At 39.2% G+C, this 27498-nt stretch overlaps 1 protein-coding gene across 6 annotated transcripts in view; it reads left to right on the top strand.

Annotated features, from left to right (window-relative positions):
• OXR1 (oxidation resistance 1) overlaps window positions 1-27498 on the top strand; it is a 260222-nt gene that overhangs the window by 103160 nt on the left and 129564 nt on the right. For 5 of the 6 annotated variants that reach the window (XM_068182992.1, XM_068182984.1, XM_068182973.1 and 2 more), the window contains exon 3: window positions 25899-26095. In XM_068182992.1, the coding sequence (XP_068039093.1) occupies window positions 25899-26095 (197 nt within the window). Of the gene's footprint in view, window positions 1-18477; window positions 18644-25898; window positions 26096-27498 lie in introns of all 6 variants that reach the window. The other variant, XM_068182981.1, reaches the window with a different exon arrangement.

Here is a 27498-nt window from a genome sequence, read left to right as displayed (position 1 = left end):
TGTTTCAGTTCTGACATTATTGTTGCCCCATTTCCCTGGGAAAGTGCATTCCCCCAAGATTCTTCTAGATTGTCACATAGAAAAGACATGTGACAAGTTCTGTAACGTCAGTCTGAGGCCTCTGTGCAGCCAATGCAGGCAGAATTCATCCATGTCCACATGATGCTCTCTGACTGCTGATTATGCAACATTATGATGACAGGGCATAAAAATGTTCCTTCAGAGAGAATAGAGGTTCACAAAAAATTTCATCAGTTGAGATTTTTTTTCTAAAGCATCCCTAAGAGAGTGTAAGGACATTGTAAAACTAAAGTACTTACAAACTTTTTTTGCCAATCTACTGAGAAAGGAAAATGGAAAGAAAAATAATGCAGTAAAATAAATGAGACATAAGAATAAGAAGAACAAAGACAAAAGTTATGAAGAAGTAAGACATAGGATATGTAGGAGATATAAAATAGAGACAAAGGAAAGTAATAACGTATGGGTGCCAAAATGTATTATTCTGTTGAGGACCAGTACAATATTTGTGATCACTTAAAACTTGTGCAAAATATAAAGAGAAACTTTAAAGTGAAGAAACATTGAAAAAAATAATGTAATACCCAATTAAAAATGTAAGATAGAAAGGATTAATTTCAGGTAACCTTGCATGCAAGTGTTGTGCTTGCAATGGAGTATGGAAGTCTGATGTTCCCTTGGTGTAAAAAATTAACTGTTCTGAGAATTCAAGGTACCCATCAAATAATCAACTCTCTGACCTGGTAGAGTGCACGGGAGTGCAGAGACCAATCAGCCTAAAAGAAAACCAAAGTTTTCCCATTGCAGAAGGATGTGTTCTTACTATGCAAATATTAGATTTTAATGTAGAATTGTGAAATCTTTTAGAGTTCTCCCAAATATTTAGGGATGCAATATTCACGGTGCTGCCATAGAACAGTTGTATCACCCTCTACATAATACAAGGTGGTGAATAAATTAAAAAAAAAAAAAAAAAAAACAGTTATTCAGATTTTTACTCACCTATTATTTAATTTTATCCCTTCGTTTGCAAAGGCAGATGTTTCATTACTTGTCTTTGTTTACTTCTCTACTATGGAAAATTTATGAATTTGATGACAGAGTGACAAAACTTTCATTTTAATTTTTCATTCCTACCTATGGCCAAGCTTTGTTTCTCTGGTATAGCTCTACCAGCTACCAGAAATGAGCCCGATTCTCATTCTTCTCTCCAAGCAATATGCTAAAGAAATAGACAGATGTTAACCAGGGCTTAGATAGGGCTTAAAATCTTGAAGTCTATGAATTTGCCTGCAGTTATGTATCATATATATATCATATTCCTGGCAGAATGGAGTAGTGAAGTTGCAATGAACATTTTTATCTGGCTATAGAGTCCAGCCTTGATCAGAGCAGGTCATGGCAGAGGGGAAAATGTGCCACAATCTCCACTGGCACCTGCTGCTTTTTTTGTGTGCCTACAGAAATGCAAGCCTCAGTTGCAGCCTCATGAGTGCAGTGTTGCATCAGGAAAATGGTTCTGCTTCTTTTTACACTGGTACAAGAATTTGGCCCTAATGTAGGTTGTGTCAAAATAGAGTGTGTCCTGAACTGAGTGACACTGGTCTTCATGTCATCATCCTTTACTTGCACCAAAGGAGCCCCTAATAATTTCACAAGCACACTTCTGTTTTTTTTTTTTTTTGGTGGTTTTTTTTTTTTGTGGTTTTTTTTTTTTTGGCACATCAGGACATTAGTTTCTAGCTCCTAGGATTTTCCTAGCTCCTTTCTTTGTTGCTGCAAGTCAGGGTTTCTTAAAGATCTTATTTAAGATGGGAGATTGCTGCTGAGGCTTAGGCGTAATTATTTTACCATCATGTTCAGAAAAAATAAATAAAATGTTGATATTAAAAAATAGTGATGCTTTGTTTTCAATCTTGCATTTTTCCTTTGCTCTAAGGGTTTGGAAAATACATCAGAAGAGGTATGTCACAATGTATACTTAGGCCTTACCCACTGCCAGTCAAGCTTTGCTAATCTAGGATACCTGTTCTGGAAGAAGATGCACATGTACTGAACATGCAAAAAGAAAAGCTATTTATAAATAACAGATGTATGTCCACCATCATTGGTAGAAGGAATACTTTTGTGGTATTCCTGTCTATTCAAAGGAGTGAAAGGCCAAATCTACTGGCCAGAGGAGCTGCATGGTTTTTACTCTCTTCCCAGAGGCTTTTGAGGATGCAGTGTTAGCAGGGTATCAATCATTCCTTCCATTTCCTGATGGAAACTCCAGAAATTTCACACTACCTGAATTCTCCTCCATATTGTCATGCAGGTTCCCTTTTTGGCTGATTCCTGCTTGCTCTTCCTGATATGGGAGTTCTGCAGAGCTGGAGATGGGGGTACAGGTGACAGTTCCTCTGGTGTACACAGATACCACTTCCAATTGACAAAGTGGGGAGTTGAGGTGAAGCAATGAGCACAGGGAATGAAGGGATCAGCTTGGATTACATGGTAGATTCTTCCTCTCTGAGTCCATTGAGTGGACAGGCTTGAGGCTTGGGTATGCTGTGATATCATTCAGCTGTGGGTGGTTTCCATGACATGAAGCTTTAGAGGACACTCTAAGGAGCTGCTGGTGTTTTGGGAAGCTGTGTATCAAACACAGTTTTGTTTGTGTTATGAAGTTATGTTGAAGTTATGAACATGGGAAGACAGAAGGTTAAAAAACAGTGGCAGGAAATGTAAATGTTGTGAAAATGGCTGTGCAGAGATGGTGGGAGCTTCTCAGTTCCAGTGATTTACTATTAAATAGACCTGTCACAACCCAGCTTTGTTTCAAGTAAGACTTGTTGGGGAGTGAATGGTCTTCCAAGGACCTCAGGACCTGTGTGTCCATGTACCACATTGCCAGCCTCTATCTCTGCATCCTGGACTCACAGTTCAATTTGTCTTAATTAGACAGACCACACATTCCATGTCAATGGATCCTTATTTAATGTCCTAGATTTATGGCAAAACCCCAAACTGGTCATATCAGCCATTAGGCTTCAGTCAGAGAAAAGACTGTGGGTGTTGTAATTGTGGGTGTCACTTTCCAGAACTGCTCTGTGTCCCAGTTAGCTGCCTACACCTTGTGTGCCTGGTGGTTTCTATTTTGTCTTTAGTTTTTTTCTGTTTGTATTTGATGGTGATTTTGACCACGGAAAATGAACAGCAGTGGAAGATGTTACAGATGTGCACAGTAGGGAGGTTTGGCACAGTAGCCCTCCTGTGTTCTGACTGGCTTGTTACTGCTGTTCAGTTCATTATTGATCTTCTACTCACAGGTGGAGGTGTTAGCAACTATCTGGTAAAGATAGAGGCAAAGGCATTTACTCTGTGAACAAAACCAAACTCAAATCCATGACTTTGGACCATGATTTTGGACCATGATTTTGGATGCTGAAATTAAACTCTTCATTCAATGCAAAAAAAAAAAAAAAATTATAACTTAGCTTGGGTTCTGAGCACTAACTAGCATTGATTTCAATAGGTGTTCCTGGCTGTTCAGTGCTTTTGAACACAGGATGTTTCTCTAAATAGGAATAGTGCAATTCATGGCCTGAAATAGTAATTCCATTCTACCACTCAGCATCTGATTGCATTGCCTTTCAGAGCAGAGAAAACTGCTGAAGAGAAAGATTTGTGCTGCAGAGAACAGAACAGGGAGATAACTTGTACTTTTTCAGTGCTCTGAATCTAAATGTTCCTCCTGAATCCCCAGGAAACATGTAAATGTAAATATTGAGAAAGAAATACGGTACTTCACTTTTTATCTACTGAATTTGGAAAATACCAACTGAGCCAATACACTTGATAAAGCTTTGCCTTCCAAAGCAGTGTAGGTACATATGCACACTAATTTTCCCTAAAGGTTGATGCTAAAATTGTTGCTAAGACAAAATTAACTGTAGCGTCCATGCCATGAATATCACAGTGCATAGTTTTTTCTCTTATTGGCTTATTTGTGCTTCTTAGCACAAATTATTGTGCTTCTCCTTTAAAATGCTACCTAGTTTCCTTGAACCCAAGTTCTTGAAGCTGGAAGACGTGGAACTGAGCACAGTGGATTTGCTACACATTTCAAAGAAAGGTGTTCCATCCACTTGATGGAGTTGTGGAGGATTAGGAGCAAGCCTGGAGAAGTAAACCTGTAGCTTTTCAGCTGGGAGGATTCTGACCAGTGATGCAGTAAATTCCCAAGTGGGAAACTGAGTTTAGGCACCGCCTAAAATACTGGAGAGATGTCATTACCATATCAGTTTTCTGGTGTATCTGCATTCATTAGTAGATTTTATAGAAAATGGACATTCTTCTGCTGAACATTTCTAGACATTAATTTCTGCCCAGCTGTATTCTGTCATTTACGGGCATATGCCTTAGTGCTCATAGGTCTCTGTACCTTTTACATTACAAAGGAACAAGAGAAATTGCAGTGGAACCTTCCTGCTAGAGAGGATACCATGCAAGGTAGGATTGGGTGTGCAAGCAGTACTGTACATAGAGCTTCTTAGAAAATACCAAACTGAAAATATTGCCACAGGAGTGGTCTAATCTCTTTTTTTTTTTTTTTTTTTTTTTTTATTAGCTAGTTCTTATTTAGGTACCTTTTCTTTTTAAGTCCTTTATGTAATACAGAGAAGAATGTTAGCTAACCATTTAATTTAGGAAATGAGCCTTTCTAATGTTATGCTTCTGTTTCATCAATTTCTAGAAGAAGAAATTTGATCTGACAGTTTACAAGGTGGAAGTGAGGAAGAGCAATGGACATGGGCTATGTCCAGACATAAGGGTGTCCATGTATCCTCCTTGAAAGGACAGGAAGAAAGGCACCATTGCAGAAAAACAAAACTACATTAGTAATGTTTTATAATAACATAGATGTTAGCACCATGGGCTACATAACGTGATTTGGTTAATTTTGAAGGTGGTCTTAATGATCAGTGCTGTTTCAGTAAAAGCAAATGGTGAAACCTAAGGTCATTGCTGATATCAGTTCCTAAATTTACAGTCAACCTTTTAAAAGTGTTGAAATACAATATATGTCCCTTAGATGCCACTTCTAGAACAAAAATTTAGATTAGGAGTCAGAATGTTCCCAACATAAACCTTTATTTCAAGATGCAACTGAGGCCAAAACGATTAAAATAATCACTGTTACGATTTACTGTTATTATTTTACTGTTATGGCCTTTAGAACATTAATTTTATTACAGGAGCCAGGAATCAAATAGAAACCTAAATGCCTTATTTATTTTTTTATGAAGCTTTGTTTTAAAAGACACTTGTCAACAGGATGGCTCTTTACATGACATTTTATGTAACAGGTTTAGGTGTTGTCAATGATACATCATCTTACGGGGAAAATCACTAAGTTGGTTCTTACTTTTATATGCACTCTTCCTGTAAATTACAGCTAAATGGGAATAAATTGCCTATCTGTTTCCAGTTGTTACTTTTAGCCACCTGCTTTCTGAACTTCAGAGATGCTTGTGAATAGCCCTGGTGTTGCTTTGCTTCCCTGCCATATTTGTAGTTAATGTCAATGCAAGAAGTTGTTTATAGCTCAAACTGGTTTTCTTCTGTGAAATTAGGGATGTATTCCTCCTTTCAGAGATGATCTTCAGTGTTTCTATCCTTCCTATAATCAGAAAAAAAGACATATTGCAGTTCTCCAATTTCCAACAGGATTAAAACTCTTTTGTTCTCTAAAACTGCACAGCGTGATTCATGGGGTTCATTAGGCAGAAACCTTTTGCAAAGTTTCTTTAAAACTGCAGTTTCACAAGCCTGTTATCCCTGATGAAATTTTGTGGTTTGCTATGTTCTCACATCTCATGTGTCAGGATGGCTCTAAGAACTAGCTAGTACATTCAACAACTGCTGGTAAAAATGAAGAGCATGAAAAATAAAATGTGACTTGCAGAAAAGCTGGAGAATTCCTATTTATGTGATTGCCCTGGATGAGTCACTGAAGTAGAAGTGAGATGGCTTGTGATAAGGGAAGGTAACTGCCTCCAAGGGTTTTCATTTTAGTCTGTCCCTGGTATATTTGGTAGGAGGGACAGGAGATGGGATGAGAGGTAGGGAAAAGCAGACGCTTTCCTTCTCCACAGAGTAGGGGTAAAAAACCCAAATATTTGATGTGGTTCCTTGATGAGCCTAACAGTTTTGATGAAGGGAGTTGGATTCATCAGTGATAATGTGGCATCTTGGTCAGTCTCGAGTCAAAGGATAATGGGAATAGAGACTTGCCCCTGGAGAAGGAAATGTTCAGCCTTCTCTTTTATTCATTTCAGAGCTGAATTGCATTTTAAATCATGGCACTGATTAAGCAGTCTCCTGAGTGAAGCAGTTGTGAAGGCACCAACAACTCTGGAGAGACAAGAGATAAACTCTCATTACGACAGACAGGCCCTGACCTGAGAAAAGCTGACGTCAGTGTCATGGCAAGTGGTTGCTGAGAAAACCACTTAGAAAATTAATTGCTTTAGCCAAGCATTCCTGGTGTTAGAGGAACACCGTGGAGAAATGGTTTTTGAATGCTACTGTCAGTTCTTAATGCAGGTCTTGTTTTGCTGAAATTAGGAATACTTTAAACAGCTTTTCTTTTTTGGTATATGGTATATGAAATGGCCCAGTTTCTGAAGCAGGCTTTTTGCTTTAAGACTGCTGCTGCCAGCATCCTGACAAAGCTGCTTCCAACTTCATGCTTTGGTATTAAGGCATTGTCTCATTGTCTCATAAGCAGGCTAATGGGTAAACCAATTCCAGTTGGTTTATAAAGACACATCCACATTATGACATTAACAGAGGGGATACCTTTTATTTTAAAGCCATTTGTGCAGAAAAAAAAAATTGGAAGAAAAAAGCCCACAAACAGGCCATGATCATACAGGATACTACTTGCAGGTAGGTGTTTGTGTTTACCTCCCTGGGGCTCTAAAGAGCCTGAGGTGTGCGAGAGGAGAGGAGAGGAGAGGAGAGGAGAGGAGAGGAGAGGAGAGGAGAGGAGAGGAGAGGAGAGGAGAGGAGAGGAGAGGAGAGGAGAGGAGAGGAGAGGAGAGGAGAGGAGAGGAGAGGAGAGGAGAGGAGAGGAGAGGAGAGGAGAGGAGAGGAGAGGAGAGGAGAGGAGAGGAGAGGCTGCAGAAAGAATGGAACTCTCAGAATGGTTCTTTGGGGTGGGAAAGTAGTTTGCTAGAGCAAGAGGGAGAGATCTTGAAAGGACAAGGCAGGGATGACCCATGTTTTTTTTGGCCACGCCTTTTGTGATAGAGCCCTGCCTTCCTGAGTGAAGGCCTCTGCCAGGGAGTGATAATTTCAAACTGCTGCTCAAACAAAGGCCTAAGAAACAAAATAGAAGTGATTTCTTATCAGTGTTGTGTACAGCTAATTTAAATAGATTTTGAGATATTATTTGTATTCCTGATTGAAATGCACAGGTTACTGCACCTGCAGTAATTTCCCGACATTCTTGCTCTTGGAAGCTTTCCAAAATCTGATTGCTTATATTATTCCTCCACCCATGTTTTCTTGTTAAAAAAAAAGAAAAATGAAAAAAACCTCCTGCAGAGAGGAGTCCACATGAAAATACTTATTAAAGTGTCTTAGCTCAGGCCTATGAATTTTCTTATCTACATTTTTCTTATGTGTGTGTTCTTTTAGTCCTGAAATCATGGAGGTAATGGAACAATATGAATGGAGAGGTATTAGAGAAAAACAAGGAGGTTAAGATGAAGGGGATCTTCAGAGTAGTGCCGTTTGCTTGGTGGGAGCATGAAGAGGGATCAGAAGAGAGCTAAGCATGGGAAACAGGAGACTTGCTGTGGTTTTACTGGGTCATCCAGAAGAAAGACAGCACTTTCAGTCTGCTGAGCCTACACATCCTGAATCATGGGCCATTTGTATGGATGCGAAGATATGGAAATGTGAAAATCTGTAGTGAGTTATATTGTCTTTGTGTGGAAATCTTTTAGGCATTTAGTATCAGAATAAAGTGAAAAAGGCAGTAAAAGGCAGGGCTATTGGTCTCACAATTTTGGAGTTTCTGACAAAATCTGGAAGCAGCAATTTTAATTTTTAGCTTTGTAACCCCCAGTGAAACACAATTTATCAATGACTCTTTCTGAGTAGTGATGAGTGACTAAATTATCTGTGTGAGTGGTGAACTGATGCACTGATGAATAAACAAGAATGTCAACTGTAAGAAGGTAGCAATAAAGTGCTTCCTGTCAGTCTCTTCTCAGAAGCCTTAAGATGCAGATGAGGGAATGAGTCTCAAAGAACATTCAATCTAGGTCCACTAATGACTAGGGAACAAAATGAGAGGAGAAAGGCAAATTTTCTTTGGACCAACATGGCTATTTACAAATCTAGCCTCAAATACCTACCACCAGTAAAAAGTTTAAAATCTTAATATTTGACTGATGAGCTCATTCACAGTAGAGAACTTTATCTTTAAACTTTGAAAATGCCTTCCCTGAAAACCTTGTAAGCGTTCTTTGTAGGAGAAGCAGCCCCTCAGGCTTATGAGGGGTTGTGTGATACATACTGAATGCATGCATGCAAAAGTGTGTCTTGGAATAAAATTGATTTGTGTCATCTTGCTCCCTGCAATCATTCCAAAAGACACTGAATTTGCTTTGTAATGACTTGAAGATCTCAATTATAGATTTAATTGCTTCATGGAAGGCAGTTTGGCACAAAGGTACACTGAACGTATGGGTTCTTTAAACTGCCAAGACATTGGGGGTAAAAAGAAGGAAATAAAAAAAAGAAATCATATCAGATGGCATTGGGAACTATTTGGGAATTCTGCTTTTGAGCTTTTGGTTAGGCTTTTTCCTAGGTATTGTAACTATAGAACGTGATTAAGACGTTCTCAAGCCTTTTTTTTTTTCCCTACATAATCTCTGCCAGGAGCTGCATTTTACAGAAATATGTACCGGTGCTGTAGCAGATTTAGGAGATCAGAGTTACAGTGAAGGAAACCTACAGAAGCGGTGATTTACTGCAGTACAATATTCTCTTACAGCCCTGCTGCATGTTTTCAGTCATTAAAATTCTGCTGCTGCTCTTTGAGTGAAGAGAAATGGTTGAACAAAATGCAGTGAACATTTCTTTATGTTTATGTTTCTTAAATATACTAAATATAATTCTGTGAGGAAAAAGTGTTCTTGTGAAATCAAGTTTAGAAGATGCCAGGTTCAGCTAGCAGCTGTCCTTATCATGCAAAGTTTATTGTTAAAATAGACTGTTTCCTGTAGGAAGAATTCTGCAGGTAGGGCAGGTTTGTGTTTTTGCCAGCTTGCTGTGCTCAAGAGTCAGTCTTGATTTTATAACAGACCAGCTCATCAAAATGCTTGTAGTTTGCTGATCTTGATGATCAAGCAAGAGTTTTAACTCTTGGCATTCTCCACAGTGCAAGGTTTTCCTGTGCTGAGTATGGGCAGTGGGTGACTTTTGTCTCCACGTGCTTGTGCAGCTCTCACCTTTGCACCCAGGACTAGATCCATATGTAGTTCTGTGCCTAAAAATGTGCAGCCCTTATCTGGTAGACATCTTCAGTAGCTGCTTGCTAGAGGAACAGGAACATGATTCTAATTTGGCACTTACTCAGTGAATTCTCTTTTAATGATCTTTAGGTGTATTTTGAATGGGTTCCTTTTCATCCATTACACCCCTTTTACAGAAAATGTCTTCTTTTGTTTTTCTTCTCTGAAAGTTCACTTCACTTGTATATGAATCAAATTAGGATTACCAGATCTTTTCTTTTTGTGGTGACCCATGTTTGAATGGATAAAAAGTCAGAGTTATCGGTGTGAATATTAAGAAATCAATTTTTGTGGATTGTAAAGAGTCTTTTATGGTTCCCGAGTCAGTATCATTGTCTCTTTTGGTTTGTTTGGGGTTTTTTTTTTGTTTTTGTTTTTTTTTTTTTGTTTTTTTTGTTTTTTTTTTTTGCTGAGACAACTGGAAAATAAATTGGGTCTGTTGATTTTTCCTAATCTGCTTCCAATCACAGATAGCTTTAAATCCTTTTGATGGGACCATTTTTCCTTAGAAAAGTAAAGACTGATCCAAGTAGGACTCTTGTGTTGCTAGGTTAAGAAAGCATATGCTTTTTTATGTATGCAAGGATTGTTTGGCTTTCTTATACCAATAAAGTTCCATGTTGTAAATTGCTACTGTGTTACCTATTTACTATTTAGCATAAGCAGAATCAAAAGGGTGCCATCAAAATAAATTGTCTTTTTCCTTCCTCATAACAGTATCTTGAAATGATCTGTGATTACTCTGTTCCTTCTCTGCTCTGCCTGTTCTTCCACTTCCCTCCCACACTCCCTTTTTATTCAAAGTTTTATTGCTCTTTTTTATTTCTAAAGTGTACATATATACGGATATATTATGGGATGGAGATTTTGGTTCCTGAAGAGGTTTTTTCTTCTCACATCTTGCAATTGATTTTCACAGAGTAGGATTTAAAATGTCACTGGCCCTATCGGCTTTTCACTAAGTTATATAACTTCCTGATTTCTCAGCACTCTATAAAGATGAAATGCAGTAGCTGCAGCACAGATGAAGATGTCAGTTCTCATACATAACATACTGTATCTACCTTTTCTTCTGTTTGTCACCTGTCATTTTATAGAAGGAAATTACTAATTTCTACCATATTAACATTAAAAGCTTTATATTCTCAGAATGTCTGTATTTTAATGATTTACTGAATTCCAAGCCTTTTTTTTTCCCCTGCAGTATATACTGCAGAGTAAATGTAATGGAAGGTCAAGGAACTCTGTATTTTGTTCACATAAATTATGAGTACAATGATGTTCTAAATATATATATCTTCTGGGCACCCAATTATTTTGGAAAAGCTGTGGGACTGGATCAGCAGGAGGTCACTGTAATGATCACTACTAAGAAAGACACTGACTGGATTTCTGTCTGATTTTAGGTATCTCCAGATGAATCTTTGTGGTTGCTTTAAAATATTTCTATAAAAATACAAACCTGGAATTAATCTTACAACCAGACTGATTCTGTTAATTTTGGAGTTACTTTACCAAAACCAGGAATTTTTCTAGAGGGAATTATTCTTTTAGACAAAATTTGGGAAGCATAAGAATTTCCCAATCCAAAGCTTGACTACTTCTGGGTTTTGACTTTGTTGGAAAGTTGGGAGTTTTGTGCCTAAACTATTCTGAAAGTGGAAGTCTTGACTGCATGAAACACTGGAGGTCTGTGCTGAAGCAGTGAGGCTTGAATATTTACACTCCCAGGGTTTCAAGCAGAGGACCCTGCCTGGTACATGCAGCTGGAGCAGAGCCATCCATCCAGTACAGCAGGCAAGAGCAGGATATGCTCACTGAGGGCAGGTACCAAACAGTGCCTCCATCCAGTCTGGGTGGGCAGGAGAGTGAGCAATTCTACTGCCTTTTTCCTTTTGAGTTTTGTCTAAAGATTTACGCAGGTTTTAATAGATGTCTTGTGTCACTAATGTGCTGAGGAGTTAGCCCCACATTTACTGGGATCTGACCTAAGTCTATATATATTGAGAGGGCAATTGAACAGCATGAAGGGAATGGATGCTATTGCATTATATTCATAAGTTCTTCCTATTTCTCACATTTTTCACATGTGAGGTGAAAGGGGTTTTACCTTTCTCTGCCTAAGAGCAATTAGCAAGGCTTAGCCATAATATTTTGGTTTCCTAATAGCTTCTTTTCATAGAAGATTAACCAAAGGAAAAAAACACACATTGTGAGATTAGTTAAATACATCTTGAAATACTGCCAACACTTCCTTTAAAGGAAATGTGATTTACTGATTCACATTTAGACAAAAAGCATCTGATTTATCTAACAGGACTTCTAAAATCTTGACAGTTTTATTGCACGCATCTAAATGCAGCTTCCATGTTTTAGCTTGTACACTGTTTCCTTACAAATTCTGATCAGGTGGTTGTTTAACACTTCTGCCTTGCAGCTAAGCTCTAGTTAGAAAGCTAAATACACAAATGTTTCCAAACTCACTTGCCTCATTTAACATGCTATGGCCTCATTTGTCTTCTAGGCTCTGGTTTTGATCCTTTGAAACTGTTTAAATCTCTCCTTGGCTTCTTTTTTTCACACTGTCAGGCTCTAACTCCTCATCTCCTGTATTTCTCTGTTCATCTATACATTGAGGCTTATGTTTGATCACGGGGATCTTAACATGGCAATGTCAGCCAGGCACAGGCCTTGAGGTGTTCTTTGTTCTGGACTAGGGGAAAAAAAAAGCAGCTTCACTGTGCTTTGATAAACCTCACTTTAGTGCTTTTTGATTGGATTCTTCTTTCATTAATGTCATTTACTGTACCTATAGATTGCCAGTGTCTGGCTGTGGATGTAGCTGCAGTGCTTATTCTGCTCTCTGGACTTATTGATTTAAAAATTAAAATAAAAAACACTGCAGGGCAGCTGTGTCATGCAATGTCTTGTTTCTATGCTTGTCCAACTCTATTTTGTATCATTGTGAGCAGAAAAAAAATAGGAAAAGATTGTTGCTTGTCACAGGCATAAATCTAAATGGCGGTTCAAGGGAAAGGTCATCCACGTCTTCTGGAGAGGACATGTCTTACTTGGGTATGAAACAGAATTACGGCTTTAGACTGTCTTCTTGAATCTCAGTGTGTGCTGCCTGTGAGTCCCACCTGCAAAGGGAAAAGGCATGAGTGGTGGTGAGGCCCTTCCCAGCAGCTGCAGCCTGGGCAGCAGCCATTGCTGCCTCTACAGAAGCAGGGGTGGCTGCCTGGAGTACTGCTTGTGTTCTCCTTCCTTCCTCTTCTTCCTTTCTTTGCCCTGGTGTCTCCCCATCTGCAGCTGAAAGGTTAAGAAGATCCTCAGTCTGTGGATAAAGCCTAGTCACCTCATTTTTACCTGCTGCAATGTCACTGCAACTTCTGGGTGTCTCGTCTCCACTTCTTGCTAGGAGCATGTTCCTTCCTGCACCAAGACTGTGGCAGTAACTGCTCCTAAATGTCAAGCAGCTCCTCTGTAAATCTCTGGGAAGGAAAGAATAAAACACTTGTGCTTATTGCAGTGTGAATGTCCAAGCACTGTGGTTCCAAAAATCCTCCCCATGCTCCTGATGCTGTTACTGAAGACACAACAGCTCAAACACTGCTGACCAGGGGAGTTTCATTGAAGCACAGGAACAGAGAGGCAAGATGTGTCCTGAAGAAGTAAGGGAAAAGCTGAGAGGGATCATTTTTCTTTGATGGTCTGCTGAAATGTTTTGCTTTCCAAGATCAGTGCCTTAAGGCAAGGATCTGAGCAGGCTTGTATCATCCTAGGCACATTCTTGCCTCTCAGGTATCAACCACTTCATGTTTATTAATGCAATTTCTTACAAGGGTTCTAAATGCTCTGCAACATAATCAGTATTTTAATATTTAAGTGTTTTTATGGTGTAGTGGGTTGCTAGATAACTCCACAGAGGGATGCAAGCTCTCTGCTCTTGAACTTCAGCATGTGCATGTTTCTACTAAGGCGAGTGGTCTTTGGCAAGGTGTGACCTGCCTCTACAGCTGGTTCAAGAAATACAGTTCTACCACAGTAGGATGCTGAGAAGAGCCCAGGTACCTTCACATCCTGTGAGTCAGATCTTACTTTTTACTGTTGACATTAAAATTGACAGCTGGAGATTTACATTGCATGTGTAAAAAAATGTTGGGTAGTATTGCTCAATAAGCCATGGGGTCCATTAATGATCATCTCCTTCCCATAATGGAGACAGCTGAACCATCTTGCTGGGGGTTTCAGCATCAGGCAGGGACCTAAGGATGCCATGAACTCAGTAACCCTGTCAGGAAGCTGGGAGATCACTCAGGAACACACAACTGGTTTATTAAAGACTGAGCAGTAACACACTTCATCATGCTGCTCTCTATTTTCATTTGACTGGCAACATTTGTCAGAAGAAAGTTCAGCTTCTGCAAAAATGCTGACAAACTTGATAACTGCAGTACATGATGTCAAGTTGGGTCTATTAAACACAAAAATTAAAAATGAAGTCTTTGGTCTGTAGATAACAAAATGAACTTTATAATTTGTAAAATACGGGAGTACCTTCCTTTCTTAGGTGATATCCTTTCCTAATGCTAAACTATTAAAAGTGGTATAGAAACAAGGTATAGATTTTTTTCAGGAGAAGTCTGAAAAATGTCTTTTGATGTGCTTAAATATTTTTCAAAAGTAGATTTTTAAAAATATACACCTTTTAAAGAATCTTATATGTTTATATAAATCTGAATTATGTAAGTACTGGAGAACATTTTTTTTTTCCTGTGACAGCTGTAAGTGGAAAGTCCACCCTGCCTGCTTGAAGTTTAAGTGAGAGGGACACCTGTGTCACCTCCAGCAGCCCACAGCCCTGGCACTGTGCACAGACATGGCCTCCCAGCAGGAGATCTGGTGGTGACAACATTTTCTGTAGTCTTGAAGTGTGGTAATCACATATCCTCTGAACAGAGACATAGCTCTCCCAGTATTTTTCTGGGAAACTGTGAGAAGCTGTGAGAAAGCTCAGAGGAAAGAATGAGAAACAATTCTTAGCTTTGCTTGCTGCACCTGTTGTTGTGCACATGTGGAATGTGTTATGGAGATTTGTTTACCAAAAGATGATTTCTTTATTGGTCACTGGTGATGGTGTTTGGATTGATTGACCAATCTGGTCTGTCTGTATTGGACTGTTAGCAAGAGCAATGACTGTTTCTTAATAGCATAGTATAGCATAATAAAGTGATTGATCAGCCTGGAATCATGGACTCAATGGTAATTAATACCCAGGAGGGACCCCTGCTACAATATAGAAGTGCCTTATTTCCACTAAATGGCAAAAATCCAAATGAATCGTGGCATTTTTATTGAAGATGGGCATTTTAAATTAGTGGAAATCTGCTAGCTGTATCTTCAGTGGCTTCTGGCAGCCAGTGATATGCTTTGATCATTGTGCATGCAATGCAAGCACATGTCTATGCCTGCTTGAGCCAATTCATTCTCTCTTGGAGATGCTCATGCCCTGCTTCCCACTCCTGTAGCTTCTGTGTCTCTTGTGGCTTCTGCTGCTTGGTGCAGCAGAGCTTCCCCTAGTGCACAGTCCCTTCTGCAGCCAAGGTGGGGGATCATCATCATTGTGGGCTGTGCCTGGAGGGTGAAAACATAAAGAAATATCTTTACAACCTTTATACTCTTGTGAACACAAAGTAAAAAGTTGTTGAAAATGTTCCTCCTACTTCCACAAAACCGAGAAATTAAATAGTTGTGTGGGTTTTCCATTTGTTTTTAAATAAGTAAGCAGTATTTCACAACCTATCTGTTCTGAAGTATGTTTCTCCTCTATATATAGATTCTCAGTACAACCCGTTATTAGTCAGCTTATGAAGGGGCATTGCTTACTTCTTAGGATGACAAGAAATGAGAACGTATATGCCCAAGATAGCATTTTCTCAAAAGGTGCCATTAACAGACTTCCTGTTTTCTATTTGTGTCTGCTGGGCCCTTACCAGGGCTCTGGATCTCTGGCTACTGTGCAGCTGCAGTGTCTGACAGAGCAGAGTATGGGCTGGCATCCCCACTCAGCCCTCTGGGCCATTCTGGGAGCTCTGGTGGAAATGCCATGACCTGCTTGGCCATGTTAAAGACCCTGGGTGAAAAGAGAAAGCTGGCTGTACTTAATCAGAGCTTAATGCTTAGAGCAGGAGGGTCTCCTGACAGAAGGATTGTAGGATAATTTTGTCTTAAGTATAAAATATTCCTGTATATTTGAATATCTTTATTTCCCATCTAGTATAGGCTAACCTGATCTATGAATAAGAAGAGCAGAAAGAACAAGACAAAAATTGTTAAAACCTGTGTGGCCAGTACCTGGTGAAACACCCTCAAGTAAACAGTGGTTTAATTAACATGCTTTCAATGAAGGATGTGGTGTATAGACCAAATATTCAAAAAAGCCAAGCAATATAAAGCTCATTTTATACTGTCTATATGTTTTCTGCATGTTTCACTAAAATGCTAAAATGATACTTATTATTCAAAATACTTGAATTATGCATAAGTTTGAAGGCAAAAATTCAATTCTGCTTTGGCAATGATGAGGAAAGATTTCTTATTTTGCTTAGTCTCTAACTTTCCTCTGACAAGTCAGGCGTCTCCACAGAGATCTACCTGATACAGTTATATCCTGCAGAACACTCTGAGAACCGGTTTATGTTCCTAGCAAGGAGAAATTCTAGATGCTTTAGCTTCCTCATAGAGACTTTTCCCAAAGGGCACCTCAGCCTTAGTACAAGGGTAAATCTTGTGGCTCAAGGAAGAAGATGTTCCATTTGGAAAGGAGCATGAGGAGAGCTTGGGTGAGTTCTTGTGAGATTTGTGCTTCTGCTGCCCTGGACTGACTCCCTCCTCAGCCCTGTGTTCTGTTGGCAGCTCACAGAGCATGGTCTTTACGCTCTGCAGCATGTCTTAATGCTCCCACCAAGGGCTCTCTGGCCTGCTGCACCTCTGGCCCCAGTGCTGGCATTCAGCTGCCAAGCAGCCCCGTGTAACCAGGCAGAGGCTGTCAGAAGACAGAGCAGGATGCCAAGCTGCAGGAGGAAGGTCAGACCAAAAGGTCCCCACTTGCCTGGAGGCACTACAGCCTCAGGGCTGTTGTATCTGCCTGGGCTCAGATGTTGCTGGATGGATCTCAATCGCTGATGGTTTATTATCAATTACCCTTCCACAAAATGCCTTTAAACCTCGCTGAATTTTCAGTGGTGAGATCAGAATGTCTTATCCCAATTATATCTCAGGGAATAGAGGTAATAATGACATATAAATTAAATTTATATTTCAAAAGAGGTCTTAAAGTTGTTTCAAACTGTATGATTTACATCAAGGCAGAAGAATGTGCAGATTTGCATTTTCTTATCTTGTGACAAGCATATCCACAGTATGTTATTTGAACCTGAGCTGTGGTTGCCTGCTGGGCTGATGATTCTTTGTTGAGATGGTAGAACTAGAACAGACAAACCTGTGGTATGAGAATTGTAACTTTCAACCTGCTCTGCCATATCTTTGAGAAGTTAAAAGGCCCTTTTGCTTCCAAATTTGACTACATAAATGTATGCGGGTTATGATTGCATATAGCACAGCAATCTTGGGAACATTAAGGGCCCAAGGATATTGCAGCTGACTTGTAAACAACTCAGGAAACAGTCGAGCATAGGGCTGGAATCAGAAATGTAAATGCAATTGCCTGAATTAAAGTCCATGGATAAAACAGCTTTGTTGATGTATAAATTACTTGCAGCTAGCACAGAAAATAATTGATACTATGACAAAGTAATTACATGGAAAAATATTATGAGTTTGTATGGCTTCACTGTAAGCAAGGTATTCTGTATGTCTAAGAGTATCCCATGGAGCTCCCAGACCACTGGATACAATGGCCCTTGAAAATTCTTAATTCAGTGTATGGGAGAGAAGATGGCAGTGTAGAATGTGATCATCCACAGTACAGGATGTGTGACAATCTCACAGTAATTTTCAGGGGAATAGGATCTGGGTGCTGGTTGCATAGCCTATAATAAAGCAATTTCAGAAACTTCTAACCAGGTGAAGTAAAGACTTTACTTAGAGATACAACCTTAAAATAGACTGGGTATTTTGAATCCAGCCTTATAAATAAAGCCGCAATAGATACCATCCTGCAGTATTAATGAGACAAACAAGAATGAAATAGAAATCATTATCACTTTTAAACCATTATGCAAAATTTTTCTGTGCTGAATATGACAGAGCTGGAAATTTCAAGACCCATGAAAATTGTACTGAAGTAGATTTGCATAATGCACTGGAAGAGCTTTTGTGAAAATGGAACTAGTGGGAGTTATTTAAATAACAGTATAGCAGCTATTAACAAAATAGTGAGATTCAAAATAGTAATTTACTTTACACATCTCTTCTAAAACATGTCCCGAATCAAGATATCTGTCAGCAAATAGTACAGCCTTGCAACCTACCTTCTCAAAATTCTGAAAGATCAAGAAATTCTCATCCCTGACAAAACACAAACCGTAGTAGCAGAGCGTATTATTTCCACTGTGTAAAGCAGCTGCAAAATATTATACAACCATGGAGAAGCCATATGTTCTTGAGCTGTTAATCCTTGCACAGGCTTAGGCAGGAAAAGAAGAATGAATTGTATATGCTGTATATTTGAGTTGAATTATGTATTTAGTGTGATTGCTGTCATTTTCCTCTCCATCATCATCATCATCAACATCATCAGCATCATCATCACCTCCCTCCCTCATCCTCCTGGATGTGCATCTCCAGGCCCATGTGTGGTGTGGAGAGTGCTCTGACTCCTTTGCCCGTGGACTCACTAACACTTCTCTCCCAGGCAGTGAGAATGCCTTGTCACACTTGAACCACAAGTGGATTCTGGATTCTCCCGCTTGGAGTTCATGGATCTAACCTGGCAGCCACCAATCTATATGTCTTCTGTAAATGATCCTCCAAGGGTTTACCTGTAGCAGTGCTGTCATGCTCCCAGGAATAATCACAAGGTTTGTGTTCATTTTTGTAACTCTTTGTTCTGTGATGTGCCCTTGAAACCCATGAGGCTCCAGCTTTGTCTATAAATCTTGTTAAAAGGGTGTAGGTTGCCTGTTCCACACAGAAAAAAAGCTATTTTTCTATTATTTAGATACTATTAATCTTCTCCCTGAAGCCTGGTCAAAACTTCTGGTTTGACATTGTCCTTTGTTATAGAGTGAGGGATGGTGGCAATTTTCCTGCATGTGCTGTGGCCACAAAAAAAGGTGGTTTTGGTTTGCTTTCTGGTACCCTGATGATTAACATTTGCTGTGTCTTTGCATGGCAATTTTTAGCAATGTGTATAAAGGAAAGAAAAAAGGGTATTTTGTATGCTTCCTCTACTTGCTCAAATACATAATGCTGAGACTATAAAGCAAAATACGATATTGAAGTACCTCTTTTTTCACATAGCTCTCATGCCTGCAATGTTTTCTTTGCTGAAGCTGGGCTCAACGTTACATTGTTAATACATACCTGCCACTTTGAATTGCTTTGTGGGCTGAGTAGGTGTGAAATCATTCCTAATCCTTTCCTATCGCCACCCATGTGAAGATCACGTTGTGTTTGCTCTGTAACGTCCAATGATCTCATATGCTGCTTGCATTTTCTGAAAACTCTGCTGCATGATCAACACGTTAAGTAACAGACTGAAGGGCTTTTCTGCAGGTTTTTGTTTGTTTACTGTGAGACATTGATTTAGCGCCGTCCTATATTCTAGTTTGCTTTTGTGGTGTTTGGTTTCTTTTCCTCTGCAATTCATAATGGCCAATTCAGATTTGAATTGCAAGTTTGTTGCACTCGGTTGCCTGCAGTACTTGGTAGTGGATAATTCGTGATAATACAAAAGATGGAGCATGCACTGAGTGGCTCTTTCCCTGTGAAAAACCTCCACCTTCCAGCAATCCCTGGCTCAGGGAAATTGTTCGCTGAAGTACCTGCATGATTCATAGCCTCTAATGGATGCTTTCTACCTGACTCATGTCTTTCTTTTCTGTACCAAGTGATACTCCTGGTCTGTACAATTATTTCTGTCATGTCAATTATATATACCATTCAAAGAAGTACTTAGCTGTGTTTGCTCCAAACATGTTGCTTGCCTTCCTTTGGTTCTTCTGCAATTTCTGTCCGTGTAAAACCATTTGCCTCTCCCTTTCTGATTGCTGATGGTTGTAGAGATCCCTGGGCTGATTCCCCACTGGTAATTCCTTCCCACAGTCAGTTTTGCCTTGTGCCATGAGGAACCAACTCATCATCATCACAGATGTTTACTTCTGTGCCAGTCTAATTCTGCTATCTTCCTTTTGGGAGGGGATGGCCAGAGCCATAACCAGGTCATATTCAAGAGCATTAAACAAAAGATTTTCTAGCAGCCCTCCATGGCACTGCCTCATGCTGCAGGCACGCAGAAGTGCCAGGTGGTAAGTGGAGTCTGACTGCAGACCACAAGCCTTTTACTTGATCCCTCTGAATTGCCAAAGCAGCCACCCCAACCATGTGCAAATGCAGATTTCAGTCCTGGCTGTAGGGGACATCCAGTGTGTCATAGGAGAATAAAATAACTGTCTTGGGAGCTCTCTGTGCAGATGTCAGGGGGTTAGGCCTTCTCCTGTGTTTAAGTTGTTGACCTTTGTAGTGTTGGGTTTGAAACAGTTTGCCTGTTTTTTTGTTTTTACTTTTTTTTTTCAAAATCATTTAAAACCTAGCTGTTGACATCAGTTTGAATCACAGTTCTTGCTACAAAGAAATCAAATTCATAACCAGCTCTTCTGAGCATTCAAAATTCCTAAATGCATCTCTGAATAGTAAACATCACTCTTCTAATGGAAGGTTTTGCTTCTTCTACTAACTGTGTAGTAAAATCTCTGCAATAGTCACAAGGGGCACAGAGAGGGTTTTTTGTACTCGGTAGATAAGAATGAGCTAGACTTTCCTCCAAATCTTTGTTGCAGTAAGGGATTTTTACTTAGAAATTCACAAAGACTTAATTGTACAGAGTCCCAGCTCCTGAGATGCTTCTTTTGGCTGTTTGTTTCTACCATAAATGGTTTCTTCTTTTTTTTTTTTTTTTTTTTTTTTTTCCTTTAGTTTCAGCCTGGACTTCTAGCCATGAAGGTTTTAGGTGCTTTGAAGATCTCTTTAGAAAATAGTGCCTTATTTTTTTTGTCATCTGACTTTACAAAAATGCAGTTTGACAATGTAATATTAAAAAAAGAAAGCATGGATTTTGTTAGGAATGGAATAGGTTTGTGATAGTGAATGCCAGGAATTAAATCATAATACTCATAAATCCTACAGCAGAGTTTCTGGGTAATTCACTAGCCCCAGGACTTTCTTTATGTATGGCCTACCAAGCACCTGATGATTTTTATTTTTGAGGGTAAGAAACTGTTCAAAGTGACCCATTCCTAGGAAGTGCTGCTGGGGAGCTCAGGGTGCCAGCTGGGCAGGAGGAGGTAAAAACATCTTTCAGGTGGTTTCTAAGATGCAGTAGAAAACCTTGCAGTTGTATGCAGAGGAAGAACAGAGAAATAAAGTGCAAGTTCAACAACTAATCAGTGTATCTACCTACAGGGATGTCATATCGCACAGCTTGGAGATGCACATTTCTCCTGGATTAGCTGAATGAGCAAACCCTCAGTGATTAGTAACTAGAGGGTGCTGAGAGGCAGATTTGGGCTTTGTGCCTCTGTTCAGTAGATTAGAGCTACCAAGGCTGCAATGAAGGTTTTCAACTGCTGGAGTTACTGGGATGAGCAGCGTTATGTCCTAGGAAAATACAATGAGATAGAAATGGAGAAAATGGGAGTTTAATGGCTTATTAGCAATAGTGCAATTGAACTACACAAACAGGTGCATCAAAGGTGTATTTGAACAGGGTTGTGTCAAACCAAGGTGCTGCTCAGCTGTGTTCCAAGCAAACACAGTCGTGGTCACCAGCAGCTGAGTAACCCCAGCTTTGGCCCTAGGATGTGTTGTCTTGATTACTTGTCAACAGCTGGTCCTTCAGAGTTATCCATGTTAGCTTCTTCTCTGAACGAGCCACTTTTGCTAGGAACACGTCTTCTAACATCCCAAGGAGAGCACAACCAAAATCCACAGAAGCTGCCAGTAGCCAGAAGACAGCAGCAGTAACCAGCTCAGTGTTCCACTGTCCCAAAGAATGTAGATTTTCTTAGTTTTGTTGCATGGTTTTCTCTCCCCTAGAGTTCCTATGGTTTAAGCATAGTTGCAGAAAAGGAAAGTTTTGCCCCTTCTACTTCAGATCTCAGTCAAGTTAGGACTTTTTCCTTGCTGTCAGACAAGGATTTCCCAGCCCCACCTGTCTTTGCAGCCATCATTATCTGGCTGTCTGCTGGGAGCTGCAGCAGCAGCATTTTGTGTCATACCAGGCAATACTGAAAGACCTGTGTTACCCATTGTTGAAAAGTTAGGTGAAAGCTGCTACAAAATACATAAAATAAAAGATAAAAAAGTTTTGCCACAGTATTTCTTACAACTTTTATTTATTTTTCCACAAGCAGGCAGCCTGAAACAAAGGAAGTATGAGGAATGTAATCCCAAGGCATTTCATGTTCAGATTCTTTTCTGACGAGGAATAAATAATTTCAGCCCAACTGTGCAGCTATAATATATATAAAAAACCCAGCAGAAAACCCAAAACCAAGTGCAAGACAAAGCTAGTAATAAAGCAGGGTGTTGGAGAAGGGTCAGGCTTATGGAGAATTCATTCTCTTGGCTTCAAAATGCATGCAGAACAGACTTACTGTCAAGACATGTGGTCTACTGAAGATACAGTTCAAAGACTGCAGTGTTTTTTCAAACTATTTGCTAGCCATGGCTGTGTCAATATGCAATTAAGGTGGGCTGAAGGAAGATGCATTAGAGTAAACTGCTTGTTTTTTGTCAAGTCATTGCCATAAAATTGTGTCTTTGCATGAACCTGTGTCCTACTCATCTGACCCTGTTATTGCAGTCTGGATTAATTCAGACCCTGTATCTTCCTGTCTTTCCTGTCAACAAAAGGACTGTCACTATGGTCTCTCAAGAACAGTTTGACAATATTATATGCATTTGCTTGGCTGTCATGGTCCTGCTTTGTTAATTTTGGTACTTATTTCTTTGAAAGTCTTACTTTTAAATTATTCTCAATTCCAATAATAGATAATTTTTCAACATGAATTTGCTACAGGCATTTCAACCAAGTCATTTATTAATCATAAGTCACTTGAAAAAGGCCATGTGAAAATTTTACTGTGCAGATGACAGGTATTATTCCTTTATTCCTATGTGATGCTAGAAGAATAGATAGTGTATTTGTAATAACAATCTGATGTTCCCCACAGTGCAGTAAGCTATTTTATTAGCTACCTCCAGACAGCTTTATTAATTGGACTGTCCTTCAGACAGCCTTGGTGGTGAAGAATGTGTTCATAACACAGCTAAAAATATAAATCATAACAGTATTTTTCAATTTGTAAAATTTATTTCCACTCACCTGCTGTCTTCCTTTGGGGCAGAACATAGACTTGCATAATGCAGTACATATGTACCTTTATTGATCTGGAGGCCTCAGGATTATGGAGAGGTGCTGAACATTTTGCAGCCTCTTTGCCCACAGCTATTTTGCACAACACAGAAGCAATACCCTGCAATCACAGTGAAAGCTGTGGTCTGAGTTAGAGCATTGCTTCTTAAAAACTAGTGATTTTCTTCTCAAAAATAATCCTTTAAATCTTCAAAGGTTTCTAGTGGTAAGGAATTGTAAAGACTTTTTATACCACCTGAGAGATGGTATATTCAATGATGTAGCAGAATAACATTATGATGGAAATAATTTTTGTATATGTTTTATATATAAACAGTGAATAACACCATTTCACTGTTAATAATTCAATGAAATATTCCAGCCTTCATTTTAGGCAAATATATTTGACCAGCTGTAGGCTTAAAGCTAAAAGTGATCAAGACAAGGTCTCAGTTTCAGGAACATCATTTCAGACAAAAGAGCTTTCTTTTCTTCTCACACAATGTTTACTCAGAGGATGCCCTGCCCATTCTTGATTTTATGTGTATCAGTGCTCATAGTGCTGTTAGTTTATCCCAAGCTGCGTCTCCACTGACTCCATGTGCAGGTCCATTGACCAAGACCCTTCAAGTAAAGATAGTTTTGTAACAGTGACAAGTTCTTCCCTTGTCTGTAGAGCTCTTTGAAGAGCAAGAGCAAATGTAAGCAGCTGATTTATGTGGAGCAGTAGTTGTTAATTTTTTCTCATAATGTCACTCTTATAAGTCGTTAAAATAAGCTACTGGTGTTGCTGTCTGAACACAGTGCAGAATTAAACCAGAAACTGCCAAGGCTGAATGCTGCCTACCTCAGAACTTTCAATGAGTTCTGGAGTCATTAAGGACAAACCAAGAAATATAACTCCAAAGGTACAGCGTCTAACTCAGAAAACCCATAAACCAGAATCTACTGGAGGCTGGAAAGATATCCATTGATGGACTTGTTGGAGATATTTGTCTAGATGATGTGGTACAGCCTTTCTTATATGTAGGAGGGATGAATGTCCCTGTCAACCCAAACCTTCTGTGTGGAGTCATTGGAGCTGAGAACCACTCCCTCAAATGCAAGACACCCTGGACTAGTCCAGAAAAAGGTTCTAGTCTTATTGGAGACATAGAGAAGTTAATTTCTAACTGCCAGTTTTCTAACTTCTAGTCCTTTCCCTGGACTAAGCAATACTCTGTATGAATATACTTATTTTGCCCTTGTAGTGTGATTCATAATGTTCTACATACACATTGATACATTAACAAAACTTCCGGAAGCTGATCATGACCTGTGTATTTTCCAACCTATTTAAAGCATTTGTTATTATTATGACAATATTTAATCAGTTAATACCTTAAACTAGCAGATTCCATTCTCAGTGGAGTAGTCCATGCTGTTTAATTGCAACCAATACCTGGAGAAAATGTTTGAAAAACAAGGAAGTGCAGAGTTAAGAGGAGGATGCTTAGCATTAAATTGTTAGCCTAATAAAATTATCCTCTAGCATTGCAGAATTTTATCATTTTACTTCACTTGCTTCAAAATTTCAGAGTTGTTATGATCCCTTCCTCTCAAATCAGTATCTTACTGTGATGTCATAAACCTCTTTTATTTCCAGGATCAAATAATGTACTCCTCTATATACATTTATAGAGACCTAATTTAAGAAAATATTGACAAAATCCAATGTGTATGCTGTGAACTTCATTGTAACAGGTCATTTGTCTTTATTCAATAACTTTAGCAGCATAGTAACCTCTATTTTACATTGCTAGAGATAGTGGAGACATCAGAACTATGGTGAGTCAGTGACAGGGGTGGACTCACCCCACTCCAAAGTAGGGTTTCAGAGTTAGGTAAGTCTTTCGCTCAGAACTTTGATAACATGTCTAGATCTGAGGAGGAGTTGAGAGTGATAAAGTCATTTGCCTCCACTTTAAAAAGAGTTTTGACAATGCCTCAGAATATACTTTTGCACAAGTTGTGATGCTGTGTCAGGATGTGTGTGCAACTAGAGGGGTAAAAAACTAGTTTGATTATCGGGCCCAGAGAATAGTGGTTAATAATTCATACAGTACCTGTCTGCCAGTAATGAGTTAAACACTAATTTCTTCTGCAGAACAGAGAATTTCTTTTCCTTTGTCCACTGCTATTGCAGTGCAAAAATGATACCTGGGGTTAGTGGGATTCTTGAAAAACAATGTGTAGAAAATATTGCAGAATGGGAAATGCAGTTGTAGAGCTCCATCTGAATTCAGAAGATCATACATCAATTCTTTTCTCTCAAGGCTTTCAGCAACTTTGTGCAAATTATTTAATTTCTTTGTACTCCCCTCATCTGTGGAAAATTAAACCAAGCAAATTAATGATGGGGTAATGGGCAGCTCAGCTTGGAAATAGATTAGGAACTGATCCTTCAAGCAGCTCTGCAGGCTGATCTGAGGGCAGTTTACTATTTGCAGCTACATGGGAGATGGATGTGCTGTAACTGATTTAGCAGAAACTGAAAGGGGAAATAAATGCAAGGCCTAATTTATCACTGCTGTTCCGTGTTTGGCTGTGACATGCATGTATTATTGTACAATGAACAGTAGAATATCACTGTTATTCTACACATAGTCTAGGTATAGAATGATGATTAGTAATACTTTACTGTCTTAAATTGCCTTTAGGTTAAAGAAAAAGTCCCAGTCGGTGGATATTAGTGGGCCAGGATGCAACCCAGTGGCAGCTGAAGCTCAGACACCTCAGCCCAGCAAACCTTTACCTGCCACTCAGGCAGCGGCTTCCGAGGAGGAACAGGACAACGCCACAAACACCCAAAGGCGCAACCCACGGAGGGGTGACTTGAAGAGATATTACACTATTGGTGAGTTTTCTTTCACAGGAAAAAATCAAATATGTTTTTTACCAAAGCAGGGTCTGTTTGTTTATTTGTGGTTTATTTCTTTTGCTTAATCACGGCTGGCTACTAAGTTTACAAATGCTCACAGTGAGCAATAAGTTATCATATCTTAATGCTGATGTCAAATTGCTCTAAAGATTTAACCTGCTTTATTTACCTGAATTCTTTCTTACTCCTTTTTTTTTTCATAAGAAGATGTATTGAAGAAGTCATAAAAGAAATTTTGAAAGGGATGCTTTAGGAAAAAAGTAATTCTTACAATGGATTGCATTGGAATTTCAGCAGAGATTGTTTAGAAGTTTCCTGATTAGGAAGGATTTCCAGTTTGGAGAGGGAGGAGGCATACTGACTGTGAAGAATTTTTTATGGGGCTTATCGTTATCTTTCACTGAATATTTTGGTTTTCTGGATTTTCATCTGGAATGTCAGCATCTGCATGAGTCTTTGAAACCAACTTAGGCACCCTGGAATATGTTTTGCAGCCTGCTTCCCCATAAATAATTTTGATATTGTGCTTGACTCCTTTTGGCAAGGTTGGAAGGGACCACAGTGGGTCATCTGGTTTGATCTCCCTGCTCAAGCAGGATCATCCCAGAGCACATGGCACAAGACTGTGTCCAGATGGCTCTTAAATATCTCCAGTGAGGGAGACTTCACATCCTCTCTGGGCAACCTGTTCTAGTGCATGGTCACCTGCACAGTAAAGAAGGTCTTCCTCATATTCAGATAGAACTTCCCATGCATCAATTTCTGCTCATTGCCTCTTGTCCTGTTGCTTGGCAATAGTTTGTGAGCTGTTGAATTACTGCAGTATAATGTGATTGTTTCTTCTGCTCCAAGGGAACTATTTACATGTCTTTCACTTGTCTAAAAGATCAAGAAAAATGTGTTTCCTTAGACATCTTTCACTGTGTTATGTCTGATCCCTTGAAACTGGCTGTCATTGTAAGTTATGTTGCTTTTAAAAAAGAAAACTGCATTAGCAATCTACCCATTTTAATAATGAAGTCTGTATTTTAAGAGGTGAGTGACTGTATGTGTTTGCATTTTGTGATGCCCAAAAATTTTACTCTGTGGTGTTTTTTCCTCCTATTTGCTTCAAATGATCTTATGGGAATATCAAAGATAAGCCAAGATTGCTTTATACGTGAAGCAGGATTTGGAATGTGGGGTGGGTTTCATAAGAGTAATAATGAAAGTAGAAATCCACCACATTATCAAAATGAGTTCTAAATCTAATTCAGTATTAAAATGTATTATTGCCAATTTGACCATAGTTGAATATTTCTGTGAGCACCCAAAACACAGTCTACATATGGAACAACAGATTAAGATTTGTGTTTATCTACTTGTTAAATTTGACTCAC

Source organism: Anomalospiza imberbis, chromosome 1 (genome assembly GCF_031753505.1).
Source record: "Anomalospiza imberbis isolate Cuckoo-Finch-1a 21T00152 chromosome 1, ASM3175350v1, whole genome shotgun sequence".
Classification (NCBI taxonomy): domain Eukaryota; kingdom Metazoa; phylum Chordata; class Aves; order Passeriformes; family Viduidae; genus Anomalospiza; species Anomalospiza imberbis.
This window is presented reverse-complemented; position numbering and strand designations above follow the sequence as displayed.